Source organism: Onychostoma macrolepis, chromosome 01 (genome assembly GCF_012432095.1).
Source record: "Onychostoma macrolepis isolate SWU-2019 chromosome 01, ASM1243209v1, whole genome shotgun sequence".
NCBI classification, from domain to species: domain Eukaryota; kingdom Metazoa; phylum Chordata; class Actinopteri; order Cypriniformes; family Cyprinidae; genus Onychostoma; species Onychostoma macrolepis.
This window is the reverse complement of record NC_081155.1, coordinates 20,762,946-20,790,882: the sequence shown is the minus strand read 5'-3', so window position 1 is coordinate 20,790,882 and position 27,937 is coordinate 20,762,946. Positions and strand designations below refer to the sequence as shown.

The 27,937-nt window shown below is 39.4% G+C and overlaps 1 protein-coding gene across 19 annotated transcripts in view; it reads left to right on the top strand.

Moving 5' to 3' along the window:
* LOC131547855 (teneurin-3) overlaps positions 1 to 27,937 on the top strand; it is a 642,274-nt gene that overhangs the window by 585,070 nt on the left and 29,267 nt on the right. For 14 of the 19 annotated variants that reach the window (XM_058788591.1, XM_058788700.1, XM_058788667.1 and 11 more), the window contains 9 exons: positions 696 to 881; positions 8,735 to 8,758; positions 9,800 to 9,820; positions 10,858 to 11,004; positions 13,009 to 13,225; positions 17,270 to 17,389; positions 21,351 to 21,612; positions 24,888 to 25,155; positions 26,502 to 26,645. In XM_058788591.1, coding sequence (XP_058644574.1) covers positions 696 to 881; positions 8,735 to 8,758; positions 9,800 to 9,820; positions 10,858 to 11,004; positions 13,009 to 13,225; positions 17,270 to 17,389; positions 21,351 to 21,612; positions 24,888 to 25,155; positions 26,502 to 26,645 — 1,389 coding nt within the window. The remainder of the gene's footprint in view (positions 1 to 695; positions 882 to 8,734; positions 8,759 to 9,799; positions 9,821 to 10,857; positions 11,005 to 13,008; positions 13,226 to 17,269; positions 17,390 to 21,350; positions 21,613 to 24,887; positions 25,156 to 26,501; positions 26,646 to 27,937) is intronic. The other 5 variants (XM_058788722.1, XM_058788716.1, XM_058788694.1 and 2 more) reach the window with 2 other exon arrangements.

Genomic DNA, 27,937 nt, shown 5'->3' with positions numbered 1-27,937 from the left:
AATCTCTCTATGGAAGCGTTTGTCAATAGAGAATCTTTTTCTGTAAACATGCCAAAAAAAACAAACAAAAAAAAGAGTACAAACCTGCGAAGAGAAATGCTAATAAAGCACTTCCATGATAGCTTCGATCCCAAAAGCCATTCAAACGCACTCCTGATGTTTGGCAGACCGTGGAGTGTGTATAAATTGATTTATTTTGGCTTGATGTGTTTTCTTCAATCTATGTGGGAGGCCTGTCTTCTCGGTCCGGGTGGAAAGTTCAGCGTGTCAATTCACATCCGTGTCTGCACGCTCTGATGTCTCTTTCCCTTCCCCCAATCACACACCTTTAGCCAGCACCCCTCCGCCAAAGTCTCCATGAGGCATGCACGCACTCCAGTGGGTCAGACAAGGTCGAGATATGTCACTGTTACGGGGTGTCGGTTGAGGCGGGGCAGACAGTCTCCCCTCCGCCACACAGGCCGCTTGACACAGCAGGGGTCCGCAGTTATCTATTTCCTGTCATAAGTTTTTCACACTTAAAGTCAATAACTTAGACATGACTGTTCTCAGGAATGTAACCTCTGCTCTTGTTGTTTTGAGTAGAGGAGATTTGTGCTACTGCGTTGTAGAACACATGACCTTTTATAGTCCTTGACTATGCTGCAGCCCAGACCAAAAAGTGATTTTAATTTTTTTCGCCTTTGTGTTTGCAGAGGTGTGTGCAGTGGACTGTGGCTCTCACGGTGTGTGTATAGGAGGAAGCTGTCGCTGTGAAGAGGGCTGGACTGGTACGGTATGCGATCTGAAAGCTTGTCACCCACGCTGCACTGAGCACGGTACCTGCAAGGACGGCAAATGCGAATGTCACCAGGGCTGGACCGGAGAACACTGCACCGTTGGTAAGACACATAATCAGCATTATGTCAGTATTAACACACTACATGGCCAAAAGAATGAGGATACCATGTTTTTAACAAGTTAATTGAATTAAAAGTGAATTTCAGAGGCCTTTTCTGATCCTGTGCATAAAGATAATTCAATAAAAATTTACTCTGGTGTGGAAGAATTAGACTAGCCTGCACAAAACCCAGACCTATTTTCCACTGAAGACTTTGGGGATGAATTTGGAAGAGCCCATTGCCTAACATCAGCATCTGACCTCGCTGATTTCTCTTGTGTCTGAATGGGAGCAAATCCCATATTGCAACATCTAGTGGAAAGGCTTCTCAGATGAATTGAAGAAACAGGAGTTAAAACTTTATGCCAAAGGTTTTGAAATTAAACGCTCAACAAGCACACATGGATAGAGTTTGGGTGTCCACATACTTTTTTTGCAATATAGTGTACTTGTATAATGTGTACACAGTATTTGCTCTGATTATTTCCAGCTGGTTTTGATGCTTTTGTATTGAAGTTATTTGCTATTTGTTATGAAGGTTTACCTCACGTCTTTGAACTTGTTTTGATTGCATATTCCCTTTGTCTTTCTGCCTTTCCTCCACCTGCTTTGGCTCTTCCACCTCAACAGGAAGTGGACTATGAGTGTTTGTTTTGTTTTGTGCTTTCCCCTGACCTTTGCTTGCTATCAAAGCAATGACATTTTCATTGCCGTTGATGCAGGCATCCACAGGGTAACAACTATTCTAAATGACAGCAATGTCTCCTTACAAGCACTAAATCTCAAAGCAAAAAAGTCATGGTATATTTGTATATTTATAAAAGTAATATGTATGTGTATATGTATATATATGTATGTGTGTGTGTGTATATATATATATATATATATATATATATATGTATATATATGTATATGTATACTGTATGTATGTATATGTGTGTGTGTATATATATATATATATATATATATATAATAAATATAATAAATATACAGTACACATACATATATTATGTAAACAAAAACTTTTATTTTGGATGCAATTAATCGCGATATACATACATATATATATATATATATATATATATATATATATATATATATATATATATATATATATATATATATATATATATATATATATATATATATATATATATGTATGTATATCGCGATTAATTGCATCCAAAATAAAGTTTTTGTTTACATAATATATGTATGTGTACTGTGTATATTTATTATGTAAATAAATATAAATACACACACATACAGTATATATTTTGAAAATAGTTACATGCATATACATTTACATTCTTATACTTTATATTTTATATAAATATATTTAATATATAAACATATTTTTCTTAAATATATACATGCATGTCTTTGTATTTATATATACATAATAAATATACACAGTATGCACACATATTATGTAAACAAAATTTTTATTGTGGATGTGATTAATCGCAATTAATCGTTTGACAGCTCTAATATATATATATAAATTACAATTACATTTTACATAAAGTTTCTCTGTTCTTGTATCTTCTTAAACTCGAGATCTACATGTTGCTGGGCAGTTGCTTAACCGTCAGTCACTAAATCTGTTCATGTTGTTAGCGTGTTGGCTATATCCTCCACCAGCTCAACTCTCAGCAGGGTACGTCAGCTGCTCCATTACTCAACACGAGCGATCGAGGAACACGGCCTCGTTAGCAAGCAGGCCTGTTTCGCCGGGCAGCTTTATGAGAATCTGGCCAGCATTTTGCTATTCGTCTTCCAAATTAGCACAGTTAGCACGTAATTCTGTCATGCTCTTCTGTTCAAGCCAGCCACCCACACACCACACTCTCACCCTGACTCCAAACTTTACAGAGCAGAAATGCTTGCTGAGTTTGATCACTTAATGACCTTGTTGCTCTAAGTTTAAACATTATAAATGGCCATAAGCCTTTAGAAGACCATATTTTAAATTACATGTCAGTGGTTTTAATGGATTGGTCAATTTGACAGTTTCATTAAAGCTAAAGTGTGTATATAATTTCTGTGCGGCTAGCATCACCAAATGGAATTGCAAACATAATGACTGTTATCAAACATGTTTGCTCTAAACTCACACCATTGGTCGAGCTAATGTTGCGGTCCGATTGCTCAAACAAAAAGAGCAATGTGTTGATACTTTTCAGAGAACTTATCCTACATTTGGCACACTTATAGTTGTCCATATATGTTGTGATGTGATACGTATTTTAAAATCAAAACTGACACACTTTAAGTTTAAAGTGTTTATGCAGTATAATGCATTTTTGTGCAAAACACTTTCCAAGTTTGTTTACTTTGTGTGTGGCCTTCTAGAAATTGAATGACTGAATATATCTCTTTAGGCCAAGGTTGATACTTTGTCCCTCTTTGCTGAGTGCATGCATTGCAGGATGTGGAGGTGTGTGTGTGTGTGTGTTTGAGAAAGAGCACAAGAGGGAGCTAAAAGAATTATGGTACCTCATACATCATATGTGTCAGACTGAGATAAGGGGCCTCTTGGTTCCACATAGGGGTGTGTGTGTGTGTGTGTGTGTGTGTGTGTGTGTGTGTGTGTGTGTGTGTGTGTGTGTGTGTGTGTGTGTGTGTGTGTGTGTGTGTGTGTGTTTGTGTGACCTTCCCTGTCCCTCTACACCCACTCACTCTCATTAGACCTCTTCACAGTGAGTCCACACACAAACACCCCTGCATTACAACATACTTGCATCATCATTCTTTCACACAAAGACACCAGACACAGGTACTGTAAGACAGCTCTCACACTGACCAGCAGCATCCAGACATTCTCAGTATTGTTATAACATGAAATCTTTCTTAAACATTTCAAATTTAAAGGGTTGTTTAAAATCATAAGTTACACACTGCATGGTGATAGTAGCCTCAATTCAGTTTTGGTTAAATGACTTTTTTCTGAGCTGTATGGAGAATTTTTTATTTTTTTTTATATATATGATTGGGACCAATCTCCACATAAAATCAGAGCCACATAAAATATGATTGGGACCAATCTCCACATAAAATCAGAGCCGCATATATATGTTGTTATCATTCAGCACCCAGTGGTGCCTTATATGAAATAAAATTCTGGAAACCTTAAAGAGAGTCAGTGGAATATTAGGATTGAAATATTGTGATAGAGTGTGTCATGCAGCACCTAAAACCATGACTGTAAAAAATCAAAGCTGAAAGATCATATAAACCAGGGGTGCCCAATCCTGCTCCTGGCGATCGACTGTCCTACAAAGTTCAGCTCCAACTCTAATCAAACACACCTGAAGCAACTAATTAAGGTCTTCATGATCGCTTCAAAATTAAAGGCAGGTGTGTTTGATTAGAGTTGGAGCTGAACTTTGCAGGGCAGTCGATCGCCAGGAGCAGGATTGGGCATCCCTGATATAAACGAAAGATCATAAGAAAAGGAGAGCATTTTAGATGTGATTCATTGAAATATATAGGAAATTAATCATACTCTGACACTGTTTTTTCACTAAAGTATAAATCTTTAAAACATCTCTCATCCACGCCAACTGCAAGACAAGGAAATATCGTAAAACTAGTCTAATTATATGCTCTTTAGGAAACTTAATGCCCATATAAAAAGCTCATTTATACTGCGATATTCGCAGTGTTCCTTAATTTTATATCTTCAGCAAAATCTAGAATATTCAATATATCACCCAGCCCTAATCCTAACTGCATATTAGAGTCTGTAATGTGAACTTGTCCAGACAGTACAGCAGATTTTTAAAAGATGGCTGTTTGATTTAGCTTAGTGTGACACAGATCTGTTTATTCATTTGGAAATGATTGGGGAGCTTCATGAGAGGGGGAGAAGGAGAGCAGAAGCGTGAAATATTTCTCACGACACAGACACCCAAAACACACTTTCTGCCAACTGCACATTCTCTTGTCGGAGGCTGAGATGCTCTTTTTAGATTACTGGTTATTTCAGGACTTGTTGAAAGTTGTTAACAGGACTTCTCAGAGCATGCTCCATTTAGTAGGCTGAGCTACATTTAGTACTTTTTGTGTATCGTACCACTAGCTACTTGTAGCAGTTAGCTCAATTTTGTGAGACAGTAATCAGAGACAGTATGAGTCCACAAGTAGATCATACAGTAATCGTACACAAAATTGCATGTATAGGAATTTAAGTCCAGCTTTCAGAGAAGTGACACTAGTTTGAGTTGTAGTTTAAGTCAGCTACACTCACTGAATGAAAGCCTGTTTCTACGATACATATTTCTCTCTCTACATCCTCTGAGCCCAAGCATTCACTTTAGTAAACAAGTTTAGGAATATGATGAATCGCAATTCTGGCATGTATAATGTGAATAAATGGTGCATATTCTGGAACAAGAACGTACTCATGTGAGCCCATTTTCTTAGGAGATTTTCTTGGTAATAGCTCTTTAAAAACTCTTTATGACTAAAGAAAAGAGATTTTTTTGTGAAGTGTGGCTTGTCAGAAGCGTCCACTGCCAGACATTTGAGATTTTTTATTAAGACTTGTATGCTTCATTAGGCCTTGGGCCCTTCCAGATCATCCATCAGAAGCACAACTCTTACTGTGAGAAAGCCATGGATTACAGCAAGCTGTGCACACACATCAATCAACCCTGCAGGAGCCCCTTTTGTATGTGTGTGTGTGTGTGTGTGTGTGTTTGTACGTGTACCCACACACAATAATGCATCCAAAATAATTTTGTCAAACTTATATACTGTAAAAGTGCACAAATTGAACTGTTGTGTAAAGATTCCAAAATCCTTACTGGAGCAGATCGTTCACTCAGCAGCCATTTTGGTAAGGCCCCCAGGCAGCTATTTTGTAGTCATGCAAGCTGAATGAGGAGAGAAATCTCCAAACTGCTTGCCAAGGTTGGGTTTCATGTCAAATCACAAATAAAATCTGACAAGCATAGTATCACAAATTTACTTTTATAGCTAAAGTCTGACAACAAAACTATAATTTTTAGATTTGTCCAGCTGATAGACATGCACGTCAAAAAATTCTTGCTCACTGGCTGTTTTAATTTAAAGGCAGGACTTTTTCCCCAACATTTGCCATATTGAGCTTTGTGATATATCCCATTTATTTCAGGAACAGTGTTACAAGATCTGTCAGAAATCATTCTAATAAGCTGATTTGGTGCTTAAGAAAAAAAAATCTCGTCAGAAAACAGTTCTTGCTGCTTAACATTTTAGTTAAAACTGTGATACAGTTCCCAAAGAAATCACACTTTTATTCAGCAAGGATGCATTAAATTGAACAAAATATTTCTATTTCAAAGAAATGCTGTTTTTGTGAACTTTCTATTCATCAAAGAACCTGGAAAAAATGTTATACCGTTTCCACAAAAATATTAAGCAGCAAAATTATTAATAATTACACAAATAGGAAATGAGTAGCATAATAGAATGATTTCTGAAGAACCTGACACTGAAGGTGCTGAAAATTCACTGTTTAAATTATATTTTAAAACACATTTAAATAGAAAACAGTTATTTAAAATTGTAATAATAATTCACAATATTACTGTTTTTACCCTATTCTTGACCAGTAAAATGCAGTTTGTGGCAAACAAATTATTCCAAACTTTGACTGATAGAGTAACATGCAGTCGAAAACAAACAGCTTCCATTGCCGCAGTATTGAAGCGCCTGTCCTTCAAAATCCTCCCATTTATTATCACGCACGCACACGTGCGTACAGACAAAGAAATCAATAGCGCGCACTAGAGCCGCGCCAACACACAACTACATCATCCTGATCTCCAATGCCCTCAATTCTCCCCTCGCTTCAAACCATGTCAGATAGATGGAGGGTTAAAGCAAAAACACAGCACGCACTGTACATCTACAAATCATTCTCCACACTTTATCATCTCAATCACTAATTAATGAAACGCCCTTTCACAGCACATTAATCCAGGCAGGCTCTGAAAAGGGAACGGGAATTAGGCGCACAGTCTGCCGAATGCTGGTGGTGGCGGCGGCGTGCGCTATCCTGTCATTATGGTGGCGGCAGGTAGAAAGCTGACACATTGCTAACTTTTGATTGGTTCTGGGGGATGGCTTGAGGTGCCCATGAACGTGATTAAAACACATGCTTGGCCCCTATGTCACACTAGCTATACCCACAGCTGTGGGGGCATGTATACCGCCATGTGGCTGTGCAACGCAATTAGGATAATGGAAATTAATATAGGCTCTCTCTCTTTTTCTCTTTGGAGTAACAGTGATTGAACCACGCTGGACGTGATGTATAATTGTTTCCAGATTAATGTCACTTTAATCAGAGCTCTTTGAATGTGCACGTAAATAATGAAGCATTGATGTCCATAAAGGGATGATTGCCTTTTTTTTTCCTTCCCCTCCGTCTCTCCTTCACTTACTCTCTCTCTCTATATCTCCCCTCAGGACCATCAATGTAAATGCACAAAAGTTTGTTGTAATTAGCCAGTAATTGGCTGCCCTCACTGGCAAGTTTCCAGTTCGGAGCATGTGTTAGCTTGTGTTTTCATAACCCACTGTGTATTCTGGAGTAGATCCGCAGCTCCGTCTTCTACAACTGTCTAAGTTCTGAATCTCCCAGACATAACAGCGAGTGTGTGGAAACAAGACACCCAGGAATTTAATCAGTACACGCTCGCACACATACACACACATGCACGCAAAACCTCTCAATCAGTCTTAACCACACACACACTCGTCTTCCATTCACACGTAAGAGTATCTTCCTTAAGAACATAATCCATCTAATGAAGCCTCGGCATAACAGCGTTGTTATGCTTGTATTAAAAGGTGACCTTTTATTTAGGATGATTTGATCTGACTTAGCATATGTAATGTTATGACACGCCACACAGGGTTTCTCCCAAAGCCTTGTCAGAAATCATTTCATTTAGCCAGAGGAAGGAGATGATTGCTCGAGTACACACATGCTGATGATTCAGAGCTTATCCATACAGTATTCCACCAACACACACACACACTTTTCCCTCACTCTGGGCCATATAATATTTCACTCACATACTGAGGGGCTCAAGGATAATAGACCTGATGTGATGACAATGTGAAACGTGAAATAGCAAACATACAGCAGGATTCCTGGACCACATGTCAATCATCAGGATGCAATTTCCAATTAGCATGTGAGGCCTCCTTTTCTAACGGCACTGTAAATCCCATGATGCCCATGTTATTTACTGTATGCATTATGAGTGATAGTGTCACACATTCGAGAAGCGATTTAGGGAGCGCTCAGTGAATACTGAACAAGAAGAGTGAGTCATTTTCTACTGGTGTTGTTTTTCATAAATGGTGTCGCAGAGGTTTGTGCGGAGTACCGGTGGGCTTTGAGAGCCATGGAAGTCCATGCCAAGACTACTCGTTGGATGTGTTTTTGCTTTATTTACTCCAGTGTTTGTGTGCTTGGTGTTAGATTTACTTTGAAACAATTTTCACTCAGGAATTTCCTGTAAATTTCACAAATGATTTGAAAGAAACGGCACATTGAATTAAACATGAAATTTTGAAGTAGAAGGCTGAAACAGTTTTTGTTTGTTTCTTTGTTTTTGAGCTCCAGTAATCTTTTGTTTTATTTACAACTTCGAACAATAATTTTTCACATATTTCTTTGGGAAAGCAGAAGTAATTTTTAATGTCTGTGCAGTCAAGTTTTTTTTTTAAACCAGCAGTGCTAAAAGGCTCTTAGTTTCTGTATGCGTGTTTCAGGTTGACTGTCTTTTCACACCTTTTTAACATCCTCTTTCTCCTCCTTTTTTCTTCTTCTTCTTTTTGCTCCCTGTAAAGCTCACCCGGAGACGTATGTCCAAGGTACTGTGTCTTTTCTTCTTCTCTCTCTCATTCTCTCTCCCTTGAGCTCTTGTGTCCCGGATTGAGGTCTTTATGACATTTTTATGGCGCATTAATAACCTCTTCTCTCTCTCTCTCCTCTGCGTGTCTGCTATTATTGTGATTCTTCATTGGCTTCTTTTTTTGGACTGTCAGAAATCCAATCCAATGTCCTCAGCGCTCTCCTTGGCAAATGTTCCAACTTCTGCAGAACCATCCCCCCACCCCAACTAAATCACCACAGCTCCACATCTGCACAGTTTAGCAACTCCTCCGTGTCCCAGAGTCGCACTCGGGTTCATTTTTAAAACAATAGGAACCTGCAAGCAAATGACGATCGGCCATGTTTATTTTATAATGAACTACGAGCTGGCGATGTAAATGGAGATCAAGAGAAGAGATACTAGCAGATTCTTGTTTACTGTTACTGAGGTGTTTTTGGAAATGATTTCACAGGGCTAAATCAGTGCTAAGCCAAGTGTGATTCCAGACTCACAAACTGGCATATGGTGCATCAGACCGCCAAGAACTCTCACAAGGCTTTTTTTAAAACATTAAGATGTTTCTTAAAGTCTTACGGGCTTACTTTGATACTTTTACTCCAAACCTCAATATGTTAGCTCGGAACATGTTTCTCGCTTGTTTTTATCGTGTATTATCACATTCCATGTTGCTTTTTCTTTTCATTTTTTCACTCATACAATACTAAACAGACATGGCACATAGCATTTCTCGGTATGGTATTTATTCATGCGTTGAGTAACACAATATACACGCCGTGGCAATCCTCCAGACGGAGTCGGCCAAAGTTGAAACAGCTCCCACTCTTCTTTCAACATCTCGCCTTCCTCCTTCTCAAAGCACCTCTTTCCTTTTCTCCTCTTTATGGTCATTTGCTTCCTTACTCTCTCTTTCCCTTCTGTGTTTTTGTGTTCTGAATCTTCCTTCACTTGGACTCAAGTGCTCAGATTTTTTTTGTTCATTTTCTTTCCCGAATTTTCCTCCCTCCCGGCCCCATAATAGGAGAGAGGATAGGATTTAAAGGTAATGCATACCAAAGCCCCAGGGAGACTGTCACAAGCAATCACTCCGCTGTCTCTCTGTGTCTTTCTTTCTTTCTTTCCTTCCTTCCTTTCCCCTCCTTCAATTTTTTGTCTTGAAGCACGATGTCAGCGTGTCTATGTTCTAGTCTCCTCGCTGTATTTATTGTTGTCTTTAATATCTGCCAAATTCATCATTGTTTGTCTTGAACAAGCCACACACACACAATTACTGACATGCACTCACACACAAAACACACCTGTGGTCCTTGAGTTTTGTTTGGGAATCCTGTGGGTCCTGTCTCCATGCATCCCGCAGCCTGACCCCTGGTGTTTGTTAGCCTAGCTTCTCCCACAATCCTCCCCTTCCCTCCCCCTGGCCTCTCTCGCTTTCCTCTGATTCCGTCCGGCGGAATGTGACCTGGGCAGAAAGTATAGCGCTGGAAGCACACACTCTCTCGCCAGCTCAGACGTCCACCCTATACTTTATGCCACTGGGATTCTCTGTGTGCCGTAGCTTCACATGGATGCTGATTTATTATTCCTTCACCCTCTTCCTTTGATCTCTGCTTCTAAATTCAATTTTCTTTCTTTTAATTAATTTTCTTTAAATAAATTTTTATGGGTTCTCAATCGGTTATGTTTCCTTTCGGGTCTCACCTTGATTTCCTCACAAATGTCTGCCATCCCTTTTGAATTGAGTGGTTGTGTCGAGAGAGCATCCGTTACATCCATGTGAATCTACAGCCTCTGTGCATCTCACTAGGCCTGTTTGAAGTCCAGCGTCAGTCTGTGTTCACCTTTAAACCTTTACTTTCATTCACGACGATCTCAGTGTATCTCTGTTTGGGTTACCATTTGTGTTTCACAAGTCGAAGACACACTGTGGCCACGTATGATGATTTTTAATGACAACAGAACAACTTACAGAGAGAACATGGTCACATAAATATAAAAACACACACATACTTGACTTAGTCTCAAACACATTTGAACACGCACACGCACACTAGTGTATGACGGCTCTATCTGTCTCCGCAGAGGGATGTCCAGGTCTGTGCAACAGTAATGGACGCTGCACGCTGGATCAGAACGGCTGGCATTGTGTCTGCCAACCAGGCTGGAGAGGGGCCGGCTGTGACGTTGCCATGGAGACTCTCTGCGCAGACGGCAAGGACAATGAAGGAGGTGAGGTCACCGGTGACTGGACGGATGAGCGTTATAAAATTTAAATGGGATGCATCACACATTTATGCATATGGAAAAGTTTATGTAAATATCAGATACGTATTTGTCAATGATAATCAGGTCGAGGATATAACCCTGGTGGAAATTGTAAAATGTGCATATTTAAATGTTTATGAAACAACTGACGTTGTAATTTCTTCTCCCTCGATAAAAGTCATGATAAAGTTTTCAGGCAGGTTTGAAACACCAAACTCAAACCAGTCTTATTATGGCCATTCTGAATATATATATATATATATATATATATATATATATATATATATATATATATATATAGTGGTGCCTCTAGACTGAGAAAAAAAATTTTTAATTAGAAACAGCAAATTTTACAAACAATTACAAAGAAATGGCATGCAAAACATTGAATTAAAAGTCAAATTTTCAAGTAGAAAAACTGAAATGTATTAAATGCATTTTCTTGTAAAACATGCTCCAATAATCTGTTTTACTTCAAAAAACTTTTACAGTCTACTTGTACAGAAAAGTTAAGCATATCTTGATTTCTAAGAGTCACTCTGTTTTTCACTATGGTACCCCATAGCCTTCAGCCCATCAGAATATAGCGCACTAAGACATGACCCTAAGACCAAAGACAAGTAAATCTCAAAACTAGAGGTTAGCTCAGAGTCTGGAGGTTACACTTCTTGTCTTGACAGACATCAGGGGAGACCGACTCTATGAATAACAGAGCATCTCTCTTTGCTTACATTTAACAAAAATGACAGGCCTGCTCAAGGGGCGAGCGGCTGTAAATCCTTCTCCACAGATCCTGCATTCAGGGTGTGTGAGTTTGGATACAGAACTTTTTGGTACATGTGTGGTTCCGTGCACGCTTGAGGTTTGGTCCACACAAAAATGTCTAGAAATCTTCTCCACTGAGGTGAATGCATGAACCTTAAACACAGCGCAATTCCGAAGTATTTGAGGAGATTATTTTTCTAGTTGGAGATAATGCGGTCTGTAACATTGTAAATCTGAAGGATTTACGGTCCTCTGGAAGCCTGACAAGAGGCTTTGAAGTTTTTCCAAAGCGGAAAGAAAAATATACAGTAAGGTTATGATGTATTCTCAGTCGTACAGTAATCGTGCCAGGTATTGCAGATTTCTTTGAATTTGGCTTCCTTTGACTAGAGGTACTGTAAAAATATGAGAACATGAAGGTCTTTATGTAAACAAACATAAAAAATGAATACATTTCTCCTTAATATACATGCATATACATGTCCAGATCCCATTGCGTGACCTCTGTTTTGTGTGACCTGAGCAAGCAATGTTAACAGATTCTGTGCTCTCTGGAGCTATTTTTTCATGTGCATGTTGACTTTGGCCATAGCGGACCGGATTTAAAGCAGTGTGAGAGTTACAAGAGGTCCAGATCTCACATGAAGTTGCATGGTGCTTTTGGCAGGGGGTGCCGGGACACTCGTAAGGCAAAACAAACAGTCAGACACTCTGTCTCGATCTCAGCAGAGCAGTGTCAGCTCAGGGTGCAGTAAAAAAAGAATTGGTCTCATACTGATTAGCGCAACAAAAGCGAGTGTTTGTGTGTGTGTGTGTGTTTGCACATGTGTTCTTTTACAACTCCCCTGTGACGGTGTGCCAGATGTACACGGGGCTTTTTATAAACTAGCTGAGATGGATGGCAGAGGTTTATGGCACTTACCTGCGGGAGATCAGATCACATTTCCACACAAAGCATTAACCAGGTGTTTACTGATAGATACGAGAGGCATAGAAAGAGAGAGTCTTGACAATGTGAAAGGATACTGCAGTCATGTCTTTGACCCTAAAGGTGAGAGAACAAATGGGTGGATGGTGGATGAAACATAGACACAAAAAGGTTTTACTTCTCTCACACTATAAGTAGTGAGATAGGACACAGGATATATCTATAAGACTCTTTAACACATAGCACCTCATATTTTTTATGTGCATTGTGTGCAGATGGCCTGGTGGACTGTATGGATCCGGACTGCTGCCTGCAGAGCTCGTGTCAGTCTCAGCCCTTCTGCCGCGGCTCTCCTGACCCCATCGACATCATCAGCCAGAACCAACCCGCAAGCCCCCAGCAAGCCGCCCAGTCATTTTATCAGCAAATCAGCTTCCTCATTGGCCCAGAGAGCACGCATGTCATTAACGGAGACAACCCCTTTAACAGAAGGTAGGACTGTGTGCTATATATGCTGCAATGATCAAATTAAACCTCAAATAGTGAGGAGTGTATCAGTGCTTAACAATAAGGATGCCCCAGATGCCCAGGTTTTATCAGGCAAGTGATGAACTTCATCTAACATTGATCATGTAAACGTATTTAATACCAGTCCACTGGGTTTTTTGTGATGTATTGAATGTTATTGTGCAGAGTTCAAAAAGTCAATGAAGTAATCCATCTAGATTACAGATGACAAGAATCATTGTGATTCTTAGATCAGTTGGAATAAAAGAAGATTATAAACAAATCAGTCATGGGTCACACCATATGCCATATCATTTCCAGAAAAAAATAATAATATAGCTGTCATAAATGCCAAATAGGAGGGTTTTTTAGATATTAAAGTTTTTATATATATATATATATATTTTTTTTTATATATATTTTCAAAAAAATATATTTATAAAATCATATTTGTTTAATTAAAAACATTTAATTAAATAATGTTTAATTTAATTAATTAAATAATGTTTAATTTTTTTTTTTTTTAAACACTATTTACCATATTTGTGGTGAGGCCAGTGGAAAATTACTGGCCTAGCTGAAACTTAAAAAAATAAATAACTAAATAAATTTTAATAAAATACTGAAAGGCAGCACTTGTTCATGACAGCTTGTGATGTAAATTTTATGGATTGCACGTCTAATTATTTCATTAACTACAATTGATTGGCTGACCTGATGTCAGATGATAAGCATATGGAATAGTCTCGTTTTGTTATAATCCTACCGTTTCTGCTTTCCAGAGACCATATTACCACCATTAAAAAAAAAAGACTCCCCACAATTGCTCCTAACAGCCCTCTTAAAGACTTCATACAGTTGCCATGGAAACAGATGTGCTGACAAAACCTCATAAGAACTGTGTGACCGGGGTTAGAGAGAAAGATTTTCTGAAGTTCCATTAAAGTGTAATTTACAAATGATGTGCCTCGATTTGCATTGTGTATGTGAGAGCCCCATAATAGTTATTGGAAAGAGATGTTAGATCTGATAATAGCCCACTTGAATAAGCAGTGCTATTAATTATGTTGTCACATCCAGAGCGTGGGTTTGTCCGAAGCATCTTCTCTCTGTTTGCTTGAATGGATATAATCATTTCTTCGTTGTCATGGTCAGCTGCTTTCATGGCTCCGTTTTACCTTGCTCATTCCTTTTGCTTTGTCAATTAAGCACCTGTTGCTATTCCAAGTCCCTCTTTGCTTTTTTGTGCTTTTAACCTAATTTCCTTTTTATTGTGTCTGACGAATATTCGGTGAGTGAGTAAACTAATATCTATGGAAACCTGGAATTAAAAACACAAAGGAGGTTGACTGATGACGCCACAAATGCTCACAGTCACGTTTCAATTTGACTGATACGTGATAATAATGCAATAACGATCAGTTTGTTTATCTCTTCCCCTGCCTCCTATGCATAACTCAATGCACATGTTCTGTTAAGATGGAAATAACATTGTTATTAAGTTAGCTTGATTACTCTCAAAAATTGCTTGGCAACCGTGATTCGGTCATGACAGATAACACGATTAGCTACAACAAAGAGTTTAATAGGCCCAATGCCGATGCCCCATATGTGAGGACATTAAACCTTTAAGTACCTCTGTGGCAAGATAAAGACTGATCTGATAAAGGGAGGTGTAGACTAATGTGATTTAAAAAATAAATGCACAAACCCACGCGGGGCACATCTGCACTGAATATCGGTCATTTTGGCTGGAGAGTTTGTTTGGCAGTCATCGAACGTAACGCAAACCATGTGTACTAGACTCCCTCATCCTCCCAGCACATGATAAAATAGAATAATCGCTCGCTAAATAATATAAATGTTTTAAGTAAATATTACAGGCTCTGGTTTTTGTATTCATTGTAAAGTTCAGTTTGATTTGTAGGTTTTTTTTATCCTGGACTAAAAACGACAAATGGTGATAAAAGGACATGGAACAGATATATATTTTGGCTGACTGAAGAAAGACCGATATTGTGAATCCAGTTTTATATATATATCTCCACATTCTGCCTTCTGGGTCAACCCGGTTTCAAAGAAAATCCCGCTAAGAAACAGTTGCTGTTTGTGTGTTTCCTCAGGGTAACTACCTATTGATTCGCAGCATAAACATTGTAAAACAACACGCCACTAGAGCAAAAGTGCCAGCTCCTCAATTTTCCAGAATTAAGTATCTGTCACATACCCTGTATATCCCAGCAGCCTCTCTCCAGATGTTTCTTCTATGTCATCTTCAGCCGTCCATTCACTTGCATGCCTGGCTCAGCAAACCCCTGCCTGTGTACATGAAAATGTCTTGTTTTCATTTTGCTACATGCATCCTAGCACTAAGGGGCCTTTTAAGCAGATTAAGCTCCTGCGTGGTGCATGTTGGCAAAATGGAAGGTGTTTTAAGCAGCAAGGTTTGGATGGAAAACAACTGGAGCATTGAGAGGGTCAGTGGTCCGGAGAAGAGCGCATCTGTGTGATCCCTTTAAGAATGAAGTGAATAACCTTGAGCACCTTGGTAGATGTCCACCTGGATCCAGCCGTAATCCTTGTGATGGCAACATCGTGAAGGTTATTCTTAGAGAGAGGAAAGAGCAGAAAGGGAAAGTTGTCAGAGGCTGTGTATGATCCTAAAACATAGGTTGTGAAATTGGTTGTGTATTTGAAATATATAAAATTATTGTTTTTTCAGTTTAGTTTCATTAATGAGTACATATTTATATATTTCACTTATTTTTTTGTTGTATCTATTGTTTTTTAGTGTATTAGAGTAGTGTAATTTTTAGTTTTTTACTTCTTGCTTTTATCTTCATAGCAGTTTGAGTAAGCGATATTAACCTTGGTTTTGTGGTCAGGGTGCCCTCAGAGCATGTGGAAGACATGCTGAGCGAGTAGCGAGTGTGACGTGTGGTGTTCAGGGCAAACAAGACAGAAATACAGCGCTGAGGAGGGTGAATTACAGCATGCTTTTAGGACACTCAGGCTGTGGCAGCTAACACTGGACACTATTGTTTTAATATCTCACACAAAGCAAATAGGATTTCTGAGTTACGGTCACATCATGAGAAACGGCAGCTTATTTATGGAATGTTTACCTGTGCGTGTGACCCTAAGGTCATTTCCACACTTCCTTTATCCCAGCTCCAAGTGAAGGGTGACGCCACACTTTGATTCACTGCTGCACTGCTGATTAGGCTGCCAGAAAACAGTTATGACCTGAAAAAATCAGCCAATAATTAGAGCGAGGTGTCCTCAACACTGCAGTGAAGTCACTTTCTGCCCAAAACAACCCAAGCTCTAATTCTCTTGGTGGCTTTGTTATTTTGTTAGGATTGTCAGTTGATTTAAAAAAAAAAAAAAAAAAAGCTATGCCAATTAATATTAAATTAATTGAAATTGATTTAATATATGAATTTTGCTGAATATTTGCATATATTTTTAATACATGAATATATCATGTGAACCCTTTGTTCAGTTCAGTTCTGTTGCACCCTTTGTGGGTTTTTTGTTTGTTTGTTTTTTTGGTGTGTGATTTGAAAGAGAAAAGCTTATTCAAAAAAGTAATTGACAATGCAGGATTTCAAAGTATTTTAGCTATTTATTCCCCTGTGGGAAAGTTACAGTTCTTCAAACAAAAGCTTTACCCACATCGATCCTTATGAAGCTCTTCGGAAGAGAATCTGCCTTGGGAATCGAGGACATAAGAATCCCACTGGAGCCTTTAGGGGACTGAATTATGACTGTCTATAGAGATGGGGGGCACAAGTGTCACATAAATAAGCATAGAGTGAGTTTGTGTGTGTGTATGTGTGCGCATGTGTGAGAGAGACAGACTTTGTGTGCTTTCTAGTTATTTACAGTGGATTAGACATTTTAAAGCTTAGGGAATCCATGTTCAGTCATGCTGTAAATCATATTAATAGTGTGTGTGTGTGTGTGTGTGTGTGTGTGTGTGTGTATGTGTGGGTTTCTTACCAACCATGTGTATTTGTTTTGCAGCCTGGTGTCCATTATCAGAGGGCAGGTGCTCACTGCAGATGGTACGCCCCTGATTGGAGTCAACGTGTCCTTTGTGCACTACCCAGACCACGGATTCACCATCACACGGCAGGATGGCATGTAGGTTGAAAACATAAGCAGACACACATCCTATACACTCTTCCATAGTGTTCCTGTCCTTGAATGACTGAATGTCATAATACAGCACAGAGTACAGATGTCACCAAAACCATCTGTTTAGTTACGTTTAGTACTTATGCATAAAACATACATAAATGTGTGAAAACTTTGATTGAATGCACAACCTCTTATGGCTCTACAACAGTTTGTGTGTGCGTGCATGCATGTGTTTTATAGTGTGCTGTCTTATCTACCAAGATCATCTCATGAAAATGTCAGGCATTGCTTCAGGAAGCAGTGCTTTAGCAAACGGCCTGTTTAAAATGCATTGGATTTACAAGGGTGGAATCAATCAGCCAATGGGCCGCACTCTCCCATACTGTTAAACCAATCCCAGTGTTATTAAGGAGCAGCAGCACCGCAATCATGAAGGCCTCACAACTGTAGCCAGCAAGACTTTAAGCAGACATCTTTGTTCAAGGAGAGTGGACTGTTAGGACCTGCCATCATGTAGTGTCATGTGTCAGTGCTGAATGGCTGAAAGGCAGCAATCAAGCAGAGAGGAAATGAAATAAGGTTTGCAATTGAATTGAATTCAGTGTAATTAAAGATAGAATCGCTGAAAAGGTGTTTTAGGTCCAGCTGGTGGACTGAATGGGGTCAGTTCAAGTCTTTAAAGGAATAGCTAAATGAAAAATGAAAATTCTGTCATTATTAACTCACCAGCATGTCAGTCCTAACTGGTATGACTTACTTTCTTCTGTGGCACACAAAAGGTCAGACCTGACGCAACACATCTAAAGGTGCCATATTTGATTTGAGCATTACTTTTTTAGTGCAGACTTAAATTTCGATTCTGTTTATCACAAAAATCTATGATAGCTTCAGAAGATTTGAAATGCAGCTCACAAAGACTGTTATTTTAACGTTATTTATATTTTATATTATAGTTATTTTATATATACATATATACTTTATATACTTTTTCAATGAACAAAAACTATTTTAATAGTTTCAGTTAGCAATAACAACACTGTTTTGCCCTGTTTACACCTGGTATTAAGATAATCAGTCTCTTCTGTCTACTTTCGACCACTCCTGTCCTGATCTCTTTTGAGGGAGGGTCTATGGGCCAGTGTTTTTTTTTTTTTTTATCATTTGATCTAATATTTGTGAAATAATAACACAATTTTTATATGACATGCACACACACACACACACACACATATATATATATATATATATATATATATATATATATATATATATATATATATATATATATATGAGCCAAATGCTCAAATTTGTTTGTTTGTCCAAATTTGTTTGTTTGTTGTTGTTTTTTCCACAAAGCTATTTCTAAAACATTTACTGCATGGATAAGAGAGAAAAAAAAACATTAGTCACCTATAAGTTGTCAGCAAATCCTTTAAATTTTACTGGTATTCAGAACAGAGTAAGATATAAGTAGCTATAAAAATCATAATGCAATACAACTGTAAAATAAAACACAAATTATAATGGCATTTGTTATAAACAACATAGGCCTAAACCTATTTATTTTATTCCTATCATATGCCATTTTATTCTGTTTATCTCTGTTTTCTCCTGTTGTTTATGGGCATACAAAACTAAACCAGTGAAAAGAAGGGTCACAAATACTTATACCCCATTCACACCTGTATTCAGCATTGTCCACTTGTGATCAGATAGACTAAAACACATCTGAATACCAGGGGGCTCGTTCTTCGTATGTCGCTTATTACATCTGAGATGATTTGAAAGATTCCAGATCTTCCAAACCATGATAACTGATCTCTGGCTAATTTGGTTCTTCAAATGATTTTGCGGATTTGATTAAAATATCTGGATTAATTACTGCGTGTTCTTATGTTCCCTGAGAAGGGCAGATGTATCGATACTCAAAACCACGATCAGCAATGCACCGATTGGCTGGCAGCAAGAGAGCAACATAATGACATCAAATAATTTAAAAAGACACCTGACAAAAACCTTGACACATTTTCTGAACCTTTATAAGGAAACAGCCAAGCAAACAAAACCACATAAATGTAATAATAGATAATGTGCAATGTTTTTATTTTATTTTTTGCATGATTCCCAATTATTTATATTGGCAATTTCTAGTATTTGTACAGGCGTTACATTTTTATTTTAATGTTTTAATTAGCAATTCATTTAATTTTATCTTTGAAACAGATTTGTTACGTGACAGCATTAATTAAAGTTTCTTAAGGGTCGAGATCAAGTTATCTGCATCTCCTGCGCTACATCAAACCACTCCCATAATATCTGTCACCACTCAAATTAATGCACGGCTCAGATTAACTGTATAGTAAGACTCCAATACAATTATGAAGTAATTATTTTATCATGAATAAATATTTAAATGAGTAATACTTACTGTGTCTATAGTATTATAGACTACACAACATTATTATATTATTTTTAATTTTTTAAATTATTATTGTTTTAAATAATTGTCCCTGGACCCAGTAGGGTACTCTTCTAATAAAGTAGCAGTGGCTAGGACAGATTTTAAGAAACAATTCTGCTTAAAAAGATGCGATCTAATCCTGTTTACATTAAGCCTGCTCCTGAGCTGGTTTAAGTTTACGGACCTGTTGCTATGACAGCAACTCCAGGATGAGCTTTGAAGAACCAACCAATCCAAGATCAAATGAAATCGTCAACAATCAAAGCCAGCTAACTGAGTTAGTGACATACGAAGAACGGACCCCAGGTGTAAACAGGGCCTTTGAAACCTGACAGCAGCCATTCTCATTCACTTTCATTATCTGGAAAAGAGTGGCCAGGATATTCTTCAAAAATTCTCTTTTATGTTTTACAGAACAACAAACATCTTAATGGCTTGAAATTACATAATTCCATAATTTTGGAGTGTTTTTTAAATTTTTCTACAGTTGTTTTCTTTTAGGTGAGAAAGAGAGCACATGAGCCCATGTAGGACTGAGGAGAGAGAAGTTTGACCCTAACAGTGCATCACAGAGATAGATGGAGAAAGGCGTTAGAAAGAGGCTGCCAGAGAGATATGTTTAATAGAAAACATGATGATAGAAGAGCTTGGACTGGAGGGAGGAGACCCAGACTGAAAGAGAGAGAGAGTGCAGAGGAGAGGCTATAGATAGGGGGAGTGTGTCCGAGATTAGCCTACTCAGCCAGCTGTTGCAGCACTTGAACACCACAGCAGGGCAGACCGTAAAATGGCAGTGGATAATCATGCCCACACCTCTTCCACATCCACTTACTCCAACGGGGAATCAGAGTACCAGCTACGCAGCTGTTAGAGACCAATCACCAGCAGCCTTTCCTTCAGAGCTGCTTTCGTGTGTGTGTGTGTGTGTGTGTGTGTGTGTGCACGTGAGTCAATTCTTACGCTTCTACATGCATATTTTCTGCCCTATCTTGCTTTCCCCCCTGAAGCTTTTGCGAAATATCGGAATATAGGACAGTACGCTCAGTTCCTGACTCATTTCCTTTCTAATAAGTCTCATGGCAACAGAGGGAGAGAGAGAGTCGAGGGAGAGTTTTGGCTTTTACACAAATGCAATGATAAAAAGGCTCAGCCACATTATCATGCATTTTTCACCATGGCAAGGCCCTGTGTCAGGAAGGAAAGGGCCTTCTTAGAAACACTTGGCTCAGAGGAGACCTGCACTGGGATCAGGAAGGTTAAAGCAAGAGACAGTTAAACTAGGTCTAGCCATCAGCTCTCATGTCTAATTCATCTCAGTTACTCACTCTATCACCTCCGCAGTACATTACCTGCATATTATGCATACCTAATGAGGAGTGTATGACAGTCCTACGTTTTCTTTTCTTTTCTTTTTTTTTTATATATGTGCATATTAATTTCTGTTAACTTTCATACAAAATATGTATTGGGATTTATAAGTACACTCCTTTTTCATCTTTGCAGGTTTGACATTCTGGCCAATGGCGGAGCATCACTAACACTGAGCTTCGAGCGAGCGCCATTTCTCACACAATTCCGTACAGTATGGATCCCATGGAATGTCTTCTATGTAATGGACACGCTGGTTATGAAGAAAGAGGAAAACGACATCCCCAGCTGCGACCTGAGTGGCTTCATTCGACCCAGCCCTCTCATTGTGGCCACACCACTTTCCACCTTCTTCCGATCCTCGCCCGAGAATGGCCCCATCATCCCAGAGACGCAGGTAAGGCTCAGTTGGACTCCTTAAACCCAGGTGCATATGAGATTTCAAAATTACAAGCCACAGTGTGGGTGATGCAGATCCCTAAAACTGAAACAGTCCAGATTTTTCCTTCCCACCAAAGTGCTAATTCACTATTGTAAATGGAATAGTTGGTCAGCTGGATACTGAATGGTCATATATTTACATGCTCAGAAGAGGGTATCATATGGCAGCGGCCAAGTATGAATGTGCAATGAGTCCAGATGTGCTCTGCACACTGTTCAGTCAGTCACAAAAGAAGGAGCCTTTGAGAACAGCGATGGTGCTAAGAAAATGTGAGGAAACAGTCTGTTCTTTACCCTCAACCTGCACCCAGCATGCAGTACTTGGAGGAAAAAGAGTTCTGAATCTTATTGTGGGGCTGGCAAGAGCTAGAAATCACTACAGCCTTCAGCGCAACCCCACATATTGAGGAGATATTGGTCAGCATTTTATATCCTTTCGCACACCCTCCTTTTGTTCCTTTTATAGTGCAAATCCGCACGCGCTATCCCCTACATAATCTGTTAAAATGACTCAAGCCTCTTGCTGCCTGTCTGTAAAAATGAAAACTGGACCCACATCAGAGCAAATAAATCACTGGGTCTTTGGGGAGATAAATATAAAAGCATGCTTAGTTTGTGTCTTGCACAAAACAATTTTAAGGTCTTAAAGGAATAGTTCACTCAAAAATGAAAATTCCTCAAAACCCATGTGACTTTCGTTATTTGTGAATCACAAGTGGTATATTAAAAAAAGATCTTGGCCACTCTTTTAAATATAATGAAAATAAATGAGAATTAGGCAAGTTTCATTTGCAAATGAGTCAATCTTACTTTTTTTAATGAATCGAATGAATGATTCACTCATGTGGTTAACAACCGATGAGGAGTAATGACTTAAATAGCTTTTGTGTGGCTTTAGTAAATGACAGAATTCTCATTTTTGAGTGAACTGATCCTTTAAAGCTAACTGTTATGATAAAAAGAAAGGCAAAATAAAAGTGGAGATTGAATTCCTCAGTCAAGTTTTTTCTGTGCCATGTGAAGTGAGTGCTGTTGTTGATTGAGAGGTTCACAAAACTTGGCTCTGTCCTGTCTGTATTTTCTCTTCCACCCTACCTTGTGTCCAGATGTGTATTTGATCCCTTCCTCTATAACCCGGCTTTTCCATTCTTACCTTTCTGTGGCATGTGGTGGGGGGAACATCCCCTGTAATGCGAGCTCTCAGGGCCAACACATATGCTGTCTTACGAGTTTGCTCCGAGACATGAAGGAGAAAAATTGTTTCCTTATTGTCGGCAGCATATGTAAAAGGCCACACTCCTCTTCCCATGTTTCTCCTCGGTCCCAACAGGGGCGTCTGTCCCCTCTGTGGAACCCCACTCATCAAAGTAGATGGGCCCTGATTTGAATTACAACCTGCTTTGAGAGGAACTCTAAACAGGGGTAATCAGACCCAACCAAGTTAGCATTTAATATGGGGCTTTTGGACCTCAGCTGTAATGGCCTCCAAGGTCTTTTTTTACCCAGAGCGTCACACATAAATGGCAAACAGACATCCCTCAGCCCCCCCTCATCCAGCGCTCGTAACGCTTAGCCGCCGTGACACCGAACGGGCAGGCATATTGCTTCCACTTGGCCGTCGTGCAGGCCTGGAAAAAATTTTATTTGGCTGGAGGAGAACGGCACGTTTTCACGTCCAGAGAAAACCTCCATGCGACAGTGGAAAATCAGATGAGATATTTAGTGAATGAAAGATATATACGATTTCCCATAATGCTTTGCGTGTTTGCTTCAATAACTACTATGTCCTTTAAAGCATAACACCTCTTAATGTAATGAGAGCGCATTGATTCGGCTTTTCGCAGAAACACTAGCTTCCTTTCTTACCGTGAAAAAGTGCTTGATGATAAAACTCAATCTGGTCTTTATTACTGTGCATTTAATGGGCTGTATCAAATGAACTTTCAAAGCCTTTTTTATCTTCCCTTTCATTTGGTAAATGAGAAAATATTTTGCTTTAATGCAGCCATATGCACTTATGGCCCTTGCCCCCGTGGCTAAGAATAACACGGCTGCACACGTAGAGACACGGCAGTGCATGCGGTGCCATTTATTAAGAGCTTATAGCAGGCGGAGTAAAGCATGTTATTAGCTCAGACTCTGTAATCAAAGTTCACAGAGGGGAGGCCGGGTGCATAGCATGAATGCATTGTGGCTTATAGACGCCCTTAAGTAAAGCTACAAGCGTAGGGTATGCACAAACACATGTGGGACGGCATCAGCTAGTGTTAGGGAGGCTCCCTTTAAATTGAGAGAATAATCCTACAGTCATGAGTAAGAATGAGAGTTAAAACCACCAAACTCCATCTTAACTTGCTGTCCTTTTATTTTATCCCCTACTTACCATTAGTTTCCTGTTTGCCTGGGGTTTTTTTTGTTGTTGCAGCCACAGACTGCATATCAAAGGTTCTCCCAAAGCAATCTAGCCCCCTCTACTGATCCCCGAAAAAGTGCAGCGGCATCCAAACCAAAAAAAAAAAGAGAAGAAAAGAAAAGAAAAGAAATTCCCTCTGGCTCCCTTTGTCCTCTGTGTTAGAGAAAAGCAAATGTCCCCTCCCAGTAGGACACTTGACAATGCCATGAGCTGGAAGACAGGGGGATTACTGTCTTTCCACAGTGGCTCGACTGGCTTTTCATTAAGCACTTGAGGAGAAAGCTGTGATGCAGAATCTCTCTGTTGATCCAAGCTGCTCCTCATCTCTTGTGCTCCTTTTGTACATCTCAAAGAGGGAGAGAAATTAGCACTAATGCTCTGAACTTTGGTGACTCCTCACCAGGGGCACCTTTAAATGCCGCTAACTGCACGCTTGTGTTTCATCCGGCACGACGGGCCAGCTGTCGGAAAGTCTGAAGTCAATCCAGTTTGAACTCTTCTACTGCAAGTTGTGGTCCACACTGCTCTGTCTGTTGACTATTTCTCGTGGTCGAGCATGTGGAATGCGGCACAGTAATAGCCTCCGACAGTGATGCAAATATAAGCATGTTCCGCCCGTGAAAATCTCCCTCATTAGATCCAAGATGTCAAGTAAATGGTGGTCAGAGCAAACACAGGCGCAGATGTGCTTTAATCCTGTGGAGAGAAAAATCGGAGGCCTCATCCTCGGCTCTAATGCCTCTTCCAGATGCTCCCGAGTCGCTCCTTCTCTCCCCCATCTTCATTTATCTTCACCTCTTTCTGTCTTTGATGTGCAGGTTCTTCAGGAGGAGACGGCGATTCCGGGTAGTGACCTGAACCTTATGTATCTAAGTTCGCGGGCGGCTGGCTACCGGCCAGTGCTCAAGGTGACCATGACCCAAGCCACCATCCCCTTTAACCTCATGAAGGTGCATCTGATGGTGGCAGTGGTGGGACGCCTCTTTCAGAAGTGGTTCCCCGCAGAACCCAACCTGTCCTACACCTTCATCTGGGACAAAACAGATGCATACAACCAAAGAGTCTACGGTCTGTCAGAGGCTGTGGGTGAGTAAACACGCAGAGATCAGAAACTTTTTTCTTTTTGACTTTTCAATATTGAATGCACAAATAAATGTGAAAAGTTTTTCACTTTCATCCAATTATATTTTTTCGTAAGATTCTGTTAATTGAGTGTTAATTGATGCAGCATCACACCTCTGCTGAAAAGCTCCAAACTTTCCAAAAAAGCCTCACAATTAACAGCATTTTTACATCTTTACTAATATTTAATATTAAGTCAGCTGGTGTTGTTGAGCTTATAAACAACCACCTCACTATCACATACTGTTTTTTTTTCTAGATGCACAGAGTCAAGGAATATAATTACCCTCTGTAGAAAGCCTGATTTTGTTACATGCAAGAATGTAGATGTGCTTAATGGCCCGTGCCACTATGACAGTTGCATTATGAGATGTCTCCTTAAATATACCTATGCAAATAGGAACTGTAAATGGAAAACAAAGCAGTTATGATTAAGGCCAACAATAGCATAGGAAGCAAGATTTTTTCACTCTGGCATTTTTTTTTATGCTGACTGTATTTTGTAGCTTGTATGATTACCCATCAGCAAAACCACAGAGAACAACATGCCTCTTTCTCTTCTGAGGAAGGTCAAGGCGATTATGTGGCTTTGTTTTTCACTTAAGCGTTGAGAAAGACGGCCAGCTGCTGATGACAGTGCCTCGGTTTATTTTCAGCTGATGATGTGGCAGGCAGTAGGCCAGACTAAACTAGACATGCTTTTCAGCGCCTTACATAAACAAACTCACAAGATGTTGAACCACAAAAGACATGTTTTTTTCACAAAATCAGGAATGCATTCTGCCTTTACAAAGTGAACTGTGTAAAATTGTAAACAGGTTAGCTAGGTCTCATGAGTATTGATTGGCTTTCACCTTCTCATCAAGCTTTGCTTTGCCAATTGCATTAAGCAGGTAATTTTTTTGCCCAACGAATAGCAGTGCGATTATTGATTCTCTCTGGGGGACATAAGGTCGCTTTCTTAATATGATCGGCTGAAAACAGTTATAAATTTAAAACGATTTGCACCTGGTGAAGCGCAGATCTGTTATGAGATTTACTGAAGTTATGATAGAGACACTGCAGTGTTCAGGCAGGCTGCAGTAAAGATGAATTGATATTGTGTAGGACATCTGATTAGGCCCTGGGAACGAGTGCGGTTTATCAGCCCAATGTTTATATGATGATTTATCTGCATGCCTCTTAATGTGGTGTTTAGACTTAGTCTGTATTGATTACTTTCTCAAACAGTTCTCAAGAAGTCTGTATTTGATAGGATTTTTATAGGATGTATTTGCATACATGAATAACACCAATCTGTCTCTCTCCAGTGTCTGTGGGATTCGAGTATGAGTCCTGTTTGGATCTGATCTTGTGGGAGAAAAGAACAGCCATCCTCCAAGGTTACGAACTCGACGCCTCAAACATGGGAGGATGGACCCTAGACAAGCACCACATTTTAGATGTTCAGAATGGTAAGCCCACCTCTGACTTCTCTAATGAATAACACAAAAATAATGCACTCCTACACTATAGTTTTAATATGCACAGCACCATAAGTCACATTGATCTTGGCAATCAGCTGAAATCATGTGTTTACCCACGCACTCCTAAATATCAACAAAAATCAATTAAAATACACTTGCGTTACCTCTCCTTCCCCGTCTAAAAGCGGCCCATTATCTGCCAGTTAAAAGTTATTAACATGACATGGGTATAAAACCTTTAATAAGGAGTAAATGAGTGCTAATTAATGTCATTGCTGTTAAATGACGTTGATGAAGTGGAGCTATAGCGGCACAGCGTTCTTATTGTCTCAGGCATGCCAATGAAGAGACATTTGACATTTCCATGTGAGTGACCTTCACCCAGACGAAGCAGTCTGGAGTGCTCTCTGCAGCAAACATTTATGGCCACGTGTCATTGGGGAGAGACTGCCTTGATGAATTCTTAAGGAGTCTCTCATCCCTCATCTTGGCTTTAAAAGGGTGATCAGCAGAGGTTGTCCCCATGTACCTTGCTTAAAGGTTGAAACTGTTTATCCTTGAGCCCTTTTGTGGGGACATGATGAGCTGCTCTTAGATCACAGTTTCCATAGCCTTCTAAATATAGTTCTCCTCACCTTTCCGATGGTATATTTTTGTTGTGAGCCCCTACTGAAACTGAAATGTCCACTGTTTTGCTACTAAGGCTACCATTTTGAAATGGCTTGTCATTCTTAAAGCAGTTGTTCACCAAAAAAAATGAACATTGCTCATCTTCGTGTTGTTCCAGCCCAGTACTGTTTTCTTTCTTCCAGGAGATAATAGGATGAAGATGAACAGACCAACATTTGTTATTGGCTAAAAATCTTCCCCTCCACTGCTCTTAAATATACTGTAATATGACACATGTTTGATCCATGCAACTTTAGTTTATTTCAGAGCTTCAGCAGGTGGAAGATTATCAATAAATAGTAGCTTGAATTTTGGTCTTATTTGATATTTCTTCATGTGCTGGAAAGTATATATATAAAGAGAGAGAGCACAATGTTTTCGCACCAGTATGTGAGATCTGACATGGAAAAAGAGCTGATTTAGTCACTCATAAAAAAGTAAGAGAAGCAAAAAATCTGTTCCTCTCTGGGACAGCAGCAGACAGTGATGGACAGCTGGGAGCTGGTGAATCCATGCGGGCAGGCCATAAATTACCCAATGAAGTGAGCCCCTGATGGAGGTATGTGAGCATGCCCAGTCCAACATAATGATTGTGGAAATGAACTCTCTGG